General features: G+C 36.2%; 1 protein-coding gene across 2 annotated transcripts in view; it reads right to left on the bottom strand.

Annotated features, from left to right (window-relative positions):
- Positions 1-8,182, bottom strand: part of TTLL7 (tubulin tyrosine ligase-like family, member 7) — a 103,814-nt gene that overhangs the window by 26,488 nt on the left and 69,144 nt on the right. For both annotated transcript variants that reach the window (XM_008567799.1, XM_008567800.1), the window contains exon 18: positions 2,066-2,226. In XM_008567799.1, the coding sequence (XP_008566021.1) occupies positions 2,066-2,226 (161 nt within the window). The remainder of the gene's footprint in view (positions 1-2,065; positions 2,227-8,182) is intronic.

Here is an 8,182-nt window from a genome sequence, read left to right as displayed (position 1 = left end):
AATAAATGTTATTTACTATCACTATAATTACTAGTAGTAAGTAATAGATACCACTAGAGAAGTTTGGGGGGCAGGAGAGGTTGTTGTGCCAGGGACAGGAGAAAATTACTCTGAGACAAATTAGACTATGTTAGTGAAATAGCTCAGGAAAGAGGAGTCCTAGATGTAAAGAAGTACCACTTTATGGGCATCTTTAGGGTCTGGCATTAGAGATTATCCAAAGACTCAAAACCGTTACCACCAATTTCAGTAATAGACGCACTCCCTTCCATGGTGGAGAGTAGTTGGGATTCACATACAGCATCAAACCAATGGCTCAATAAACAGAAAAAAATTCCAACTATGAGTTCAGATTGGGAGAACTTTTACAGAGAGCCATCACCTGAGGGTCTATGGAGTACAGTTCAAATGTTTCACTTAAGTCTCTGTGAAAATAATTTATAGCTAAGATTATTCTCAGATTTTATCACACCCCAGAATGCCTTATGAATTCTCCCTGTTGGTGAATGGCAGTTGAGAAAAAAATATGGTAGTAAGAATGAATCTGCAAATGGTATGAATAATTCAGTATCATATGGCTAGAGTATTGAAATGGAGGACATTCACAGATCATTTCACAGTAGGACAGTCTGTTAGGGTTTTACAGAAGAGGTATAGTCTGGGTCTCTTCATAGGATTCAAATGATGCAGAAGGAACTGGAGGGACAAGGCTGTGGAAAGCAGTCCATCGACAGTTCAGAGAAAGAAAAGGACAAATTTTGAAGATATTTGAAAAATAATTTGTTTTTCTGGAGCAGAGTTCAAGTAGGAGAGTAATGAGAGAGAAGACTGGAGAAAGAAAAAAGAATCAGCATTTTTGAGAGTCCTGTATCTATAGATAAGAAGTTTATACTTCAATGATAAATGAGGGAAATACAGATTTGAGGAAATGATCCTGACAGTAAGATGGAAAAAGGAGACAAAAAATTGAAGGCAAAGATGCCTAGAAATCAATTAATTTCACTTAGCTCTTCCACCAAAAAGATTTGTCTGAAATCCTATCATACATTATCTGTGTCTCTTTTATAATGATTACCTTTGTATATATCAAAGGTGTCTACTAGAGGCATCAGATTTTATTGGCTAAGAGCATGAACTCTGGTCAAAGCTAAATGAGTTCAATCCTAGTTCCACTAGGTCCTTCTAAGTACCTATCTGTGTGTCTCAGTACTATTAAACAGAGATAATACAGAACCTAACACAAAGTGATGTTAAGAAGATTAACTCACTTAACACATGTAAAGTGATGAGAAAAATGACTGGCACAGAGTAACTAATATAGTTAGCTATTTTCATTGTTAAATTTCTTGAGGGCAGGATTTGTGCCAGATTCAACTTTGTATCTCCAAAAGTATCTAACGTGTTACTGTGTAACTAGTAAGTACTGTGTAAGGAGTAAGATAATTAACTGTTGGAAAAATGAATGAAAACAATATAGAGTAGCCACAGTGGGAATGTTACAGAGAAACTAACAGGATTTAGCAAATGATTAAATAAAGGCAATGAAGGAGAAAGAAGATGCAGATGCCCCTGAGATATCAACACTATATGATTGGAAGAATAACAACAGGATTAAGAGAAAACAAGAAGGGAAGCCATTTCCAAATAAAATGGTATGGAATGTTTGGTTTTACATGTCTTGAGGCTAAATGATAAAGAGTCACAGCAGCCTTGGCAGCAATGGAATGCTAGAGAAAAACAGGAGTGTAGCCAGAATTTAGATGTTTGCTACATAAAGGCAACAACAGAAAAACTTTAAGGATATTGGTTTATAATTGATATTTTTTTCATTAAGACTACCTTCTCTCCACTGAATTCTAATTAGTTAGATGTTGTATTCATATTCATCATCTTATATAAATCAACTTAATTGATATAAATTATAGTTGAGTACTAAAAATTGCATACAGCAAAAAATCCATAGTTTAAAAGATCATTAAAGAAATTCAACCATTATATTGGGCTACCTCTATAACCTAATAGTAAAACATTAAAAATTACAATAAAAAGATGACTTAGAACTTACCCCGAATCACAGAAACAGTTCCACAGTCCTTGGCCATGACTCCAGAGCAAGCGATTAAAAACCCGGTTGAAAATCCGATATAAATTTAATTCCTCAATATCAGGTACCTTCCAGATGCGTGGAAGAACTGCACGAATACTTGCTTTTACTATGTCCAAAACCTAGGGGAAAAACCAAAGTATTTAAAATCTAGTTATGTATGTGTGTGTTTAAAATTCAAAGATGAATACACACACACACACACACACACACACACACACAGAGACACGCTCACACACACAATTTGAACAGTATGGAATAAAAAGTCTAGAAATAAATCCATGCATTTATGAAACTTTGATATATGACAGAGGTGGTAAATCAGACCATTGGAGTAAAAAGAAACTGTACAATAGATGGAGATTTTAAAATAATCTTTATGAAGGGCCGGCCCAGTGGCGCACTGGAGAGTGCGCCGCTTGGGAGCGCAGCGGCGCTCCCACCGAGGGTTTGGATCCCATGTGGAGACCGGTTCCCACTCACTGGCTGAGCGCGGTGCGGGCGCAACACCGAGCGAGGGTTGCGATCCCGTTGCCGGTCCCCAGTACGGGCGCGACACCGAGGGTTGCGATCCCGTTACCGGTCAGTAAAAAAAGATAAAAAGGAAAAAAAATAAAAAATAAAAAATAATCTTTATGAAAAAGAACAGATGAAGTTGAATCCTTACTTCACTCAATTAACAAAAATCAACTCTAGAGGGATTAAGGTCTTAAGTGTTAAAAAAATAAGCTATTAACTATCTTAGTAGAAAGTATGGGCGAATATCTTTTATACCTTGGTTTAGAGAAAGATTACTTAAGTCACAAAAAGGTATGGACCATAAAAGATTAATAGATTTTGATTAAAATAAAATTATGAATTTCTGGTCATTAAAGATATCTTGAAGAAAGTAAAAGACCAGCTTACAAACTGGGAACATGTATTCAAACACATACTTCCAATAAAAGGTTAGTATCAGGAATAAATAAAGAATGCCTAACACATTGTTTGTTTGTTTGTTTTTCCTTTTTGTCTTTTTTACTGACCGGTAACGGGATCGCAACCCTCGGTGTCGCACCCATACCGGGGACCAGCAACGGGATCGCAACCCTCGGTGTTGCACCCGCACCGCGCTCAGCCAGTGAGCGGGAACCAGTCTCCACATGAGATCCGAACCCTCGGTGGGAGCGCCGCCGCACTCCCAAGCGGCGCACTCTCCAGTGCGCCACCAGGCCGGCCCTAACACATTGTTAATATAAACAGTTTAGGAAAAAAAATGGACAAAAACTTATGAAAAGACATTTCACAAAAAAGGAAATAAATATGCCTAATAAACATAAAAAATAAAAATTAATAAGATATAATTTTATATTCATTTAATTGACGAAAATTAAGTCTGTCAATACCAAGTGCTAGAGAGGATATGGATCTATAGGGTCTCTTAGACACTGTTGGTATGAGCACAAATTGGTGCAATTGCTCTGGAAAACAGCTTGGCATTATCTCCTAAAGTTGAAAATCTATATGTTCTATGGCCAGTAATTTTATTTCTAACAATCTCTCGTAGGTAAAAACAGGAGGCATGTACAGGAATTCTCATAGGAGCTACTCACAATTATAAACCCCCAGAAACAACTTAATTCTCAGACAAGGGAAGAGTATATAAATAAACCTCATCCCCTTGGGCTATTATACAGCAGTCAAAATGAATGAAATACAACACACAACACAGAGCATTTTAGTAATACAATGAATGGTAAGTTTAAAAAAATACATAGCAGAGATTACATACAGTATTGACATCCTTTTTAACAGAAGTAAAAACAAATTTAAAATATACTTGAGAATACACATAGATATAGTAAAAAAATATATGTAAAAAAAGAAGGAAGGAACTGGTAAACACTGAATTGAGAAAAATGGCTACCTGTGTCACGGGGAACCAGGAGGAAGAAGGAGAATCATTTGGTTAGATACAGGTTATTGCCAAGATCCTAGCTTTTGTTTTGGGTGTTGGGTACACAAGTGGTATGAAAACCTTAAGAACATTAAGAGTAGCCCATACACAGACTGATTTTTTTTTAATGAGAGAGTATCATAAAATGAGGATTATAATTCATCTTGACAACAGAAATCCTAGAGGTCCTAAGAACTGTGTAAACCACAAAAATCTACTTTATATAATTCACATGTATTTGATACTTATGCAATGCAGGTATTTCCAACAAAACTCTTTTATAAAAAAGTAGATACCAACAAATACAGTTACTCTAATTTCAGTTTGCTAAAGTGGATTCCTCACTTTTTATTTCATCTGTCTAATTATGGGAACTGCCTATAAAAATGAAAGTGAAAGATGACAAGGGGAAAAGCCTTTCAAATATAAAGGCTGAGTAAAGACATAATTTCTCTCAACAGGAACAAACATATGAAGAATTGAAAGCAGATGAAAGAATAATTTTATTTGTGTCTCTTCAAAACATAATATTTAAGGAAGTGATATTGGTTATCTCTAATCAAGGCAAATTTAGAATAAACATCTGTTTAAAATCAATTAGTAAAAAATTGTCAAAATAACATGTTATTTATGGGAAAATAGCAAGTATGGTTTCTCACGATGAACTGCGTGAGCAGCGTCATTCCTTCCCTTCCGCACTGTGGAGGGGAACAGTAGCGCTGCTCCTACAGAAGGTGGGGGGTGTCAGTTGAAGGGGGAGGGGGACACGAGGAGGGATAATGCAACCTGTAATAAGGTAGTTTGTGAAAAACGTCTTGGAAAAGCTCATTATTACAGATAATGAATGCTTAATTATAAAGAGGAATTTTTTAAAACTTTAATATGAATTATTCACCATAATACTGAATACAATATGCATATGAAACATTAAATCCTGTCTTTTATTTTTTACAATTTTCATTTAAGCTATTAGTTTAACTCTATATTTTTTATTTTTTATTTTTTTTAAATGACCGGTAAGGGGATCTCAACCCTTGGCTTGGTGTTGTCAGCACCACGCTCAGCCAGTGAGCAAACCGGCCATCCCTATATAGGATCCGAACCCGTGGCCTTGGTGTTATCAGCACCGCACTCTCCCGAGTGAGCCACGGGCCGGCCCTTAACTCTATATTTTTTAATGTAGAAAGCAGGACTCATGACTGATGTGATGTAAGAATCGACACTAGCAGTAAAGGATAAATTTAAATCATTTCTCTTCTCAATTTTCCTTTCTACTTTCTGTCAATGTATGTGAGTAGTAGCAAGCCAAAAGCTGTAATGCAGGATGAAAGGAATAAAAAAGTAGCCAAGATAACCCATAAATTAGACTGAAGAATAAATATGAGATATATAAAATAACTGAAATTGAAAAGTGTTATCAATACCGGGAATTTTAGCAGTACCTTAAGTTAATTTTAGCAGTACTTTAAGTTAATTTTCACATTATATTATGAAATAATTATTCAACTTTAAAATAATAAAGCATTTGAGATTATGGAGTATTCATCCATTTCTTTTAAAGTATACTTCATGGGAAAATGCATATGGGCAACTAACATGTGCCAGCTGCCTGCTGTATGTGAAGCATGGTACTAGGTACTTAGAGGAGAGTCTCATGGCCACTATTCCGCATATATTTTATTTTTAATTTAGAGGAGATTTTATTTTGTTTTTGTTTTTGTTTTGGCAGCTGACCAGTACTAGAGGGAATTTTAAAAGCATGAAGATCTAATATCCTATCTCACATGTGATTAAAAGCAACAGCCTCAGAATGGTACTAGGGAGTTAGGGATGGGACATGCTTCATTCCTACTGTTTCCTCCAATGTGGAGATGGAAAAATCTTAAGACATCTTGACACTCCACCAAGCAACTTGCCTAAGGAGCAGTTTTCCAGACTGGTGAGACTGGCATGGTCTGGACAATCCAGGCGCTGCCTCTTTCCTTTCCGGAGCAACCTACTGATAACATACAAGAGTACTTCAAAAAGGTCATGGAAAGATTCGTATTATCTTTTAACTCTATTTTTCCATACATTTTGTGAAGTACCCTCGTACATTCCCCTTTGCTTCTCTTTCCCTTCAGTTTTCAATGATCTTCCCCAAAATGACAAGCTCTGGTCCTGGGGAGAGAAGTGGGTTAGGGAAACTCATTTCTATCATTTGGAGGGTGTAAGGATACACAAACCAAGGGAACAAGAACCCAAATCCTTCACCTCTCCTCTGAGTCTTCACATAAGCTCCTTCCTCTGCCTGAAATAGTCCTCTCCTATCTGTTCACCTGGTGAACTTCTATGTCTCACCTCAATCATCAATTCTTTGTGAAACCTTACCCACCACTAAACTATTGTATGGTCCCTTAATGCCCAATTCCTCCTCTATTAACAACGATCATCTCACTTTATTTTAATTTTCTGTTAAATTAATGGAGACTATTATCTACATAAAGGAGGGAATTATGCCCATCTTGGTGAAAAAAATTACCATGTCCCCAGGGCTTAAGACAGGTCTAGCACACAGTAGGTGCTTGTCTTAATGAGTTATTCCTTGAGAGTAAAACCTATGCAGACAAGTTAAAAATCAGAGCTAACTCTTATGGAGGACTTAATATGTGCCAAATATTGTTTTAAGCACTTATATATATATATATATATATATTAACTCATTTAATACTCAAAGAAAAACCATGAGGCAGACACTATTGGTCAATAGTCCCTCTCGAAAAATCTTGAAACTAGATTCCATAATCACACACATTAATATTTCTGCAGGAAAAAATGTAAATATTTAAACCACAAGATAGACAAAAATAATGCATAACTTCCTGTCTGGTCATTATCACCATTAAATAAGTTCAGGTGGGTTAGGTTTTGCTGCCTAGTGGTTATAAAAGTTTTTTGGTTGTGAAAACATTTTGGATCTCATTTTATGGATGAGAAAACTCAGGCACAGAGCAGATGAGTAACTTGCCCAAAACTACACAGCTAGTAAATGGACAGCTGTGTATCAGACCTATTCTCTTAACCATTGCCCAACACTGCCTCACAATTTGGTGAGATGCCAGATGCCAGATGTCAGTAGCAAAAGCCTAGAAGAGAACTAGTTTCTCCTTAGATTCAGATTCACCTCTAGTCAAATGATATTTTGCGAGATGGGTGGTACCACCGTTTAAACAAGCCTTCCTTCATCACAGCCAAGAGTAGGGATTAATAGTTTGCTTAAAAGGCTATACAGATGGGGAGACAATGACTGCACCTTTAGCAAAATATGCACTGAGTAATTTCAAGAAGGCAGAGAGCAGGCAGGTAAGAAATCAGACTGAGATGCAGTAAATTAGTGCCAGTTCTATTTGTGATGGTTTTTTGGATTTCTACTACTTTGGGGTTAGAAGAAATTGGGTAAAAGATGAATAATTTGTGAAACACAAAAATAAATGGTCAGCAAGGTGCCCTTATGTTCATCTGTGGGCTCAAGTAAGGCTAACTTATAGAAAGTATGTATCCATTCCTTTACATTATGACTTTTAAAAGCATCCCAGTGCAACATTGAGCTCTCCAAGGGAAAAAATAAATGGGAAATTCAGACAATGACAACATTAATAAAGTGAAATGATTTGTCTTTTCCATATGAAATATACCACATTTGAAGGCATAAAGCACACAGACAAATTCATATTTTGCAAGAACATACAGATGCTGAATGACAAACTGCTCCATATGGCTGAACAGTTGGTCCTAAATTAAAATAATGGCATGGAGTGAGGGCAGTTTAGAAATAACATTAAAATCACTACATGCTGCACTAATGATGCATGCAGAAGCCCTGGCTATAGGGTAAAGGCATCTTTGCTGATGCAAAACAAACAGCTCTGGTACAGCATCTATGTCAGCCCAAAAGAAAAAGAGATGGAAAATAGTATCATCAAAATTCATGCAGAAGCAACTAAAGTAGGTATTAAAAAGAAATTGCTATTTTTAGAAGAAATACTTGGTAAACACGGATCTCTTAGAACCCTCAAAATAAATTCAAATATAATACAACCTTAATATCACTCCTTTTTCTCTTCATACTACAATCTTAGTTTATGCCTAGATAGCACATCAGA

The sequence above is a fragment of the Galeopterus variegatus genome, unplaced genomic scaffold (genome assembly GCF_000696425.1).
Source record: "Galeopterus variegatus unplaced genomic scaffold, G_variegatus-3.0.2 Scaffold346, whole genome shotgun sequence".
In the NCBI taxonomy this organism is placed as follows: domain Eukaryota; kingdom Metazoa; phylum Chordata; class Mammalia; order Dermoptera; family Cynocephalidae; genus Galeopterus; species Galeopterus variegatus.
The sequence above is the reverse complement of the archived record's forward strand: the minus strand, read 5'-3'. Positions and strand labels throughout refer to the sequence as shown.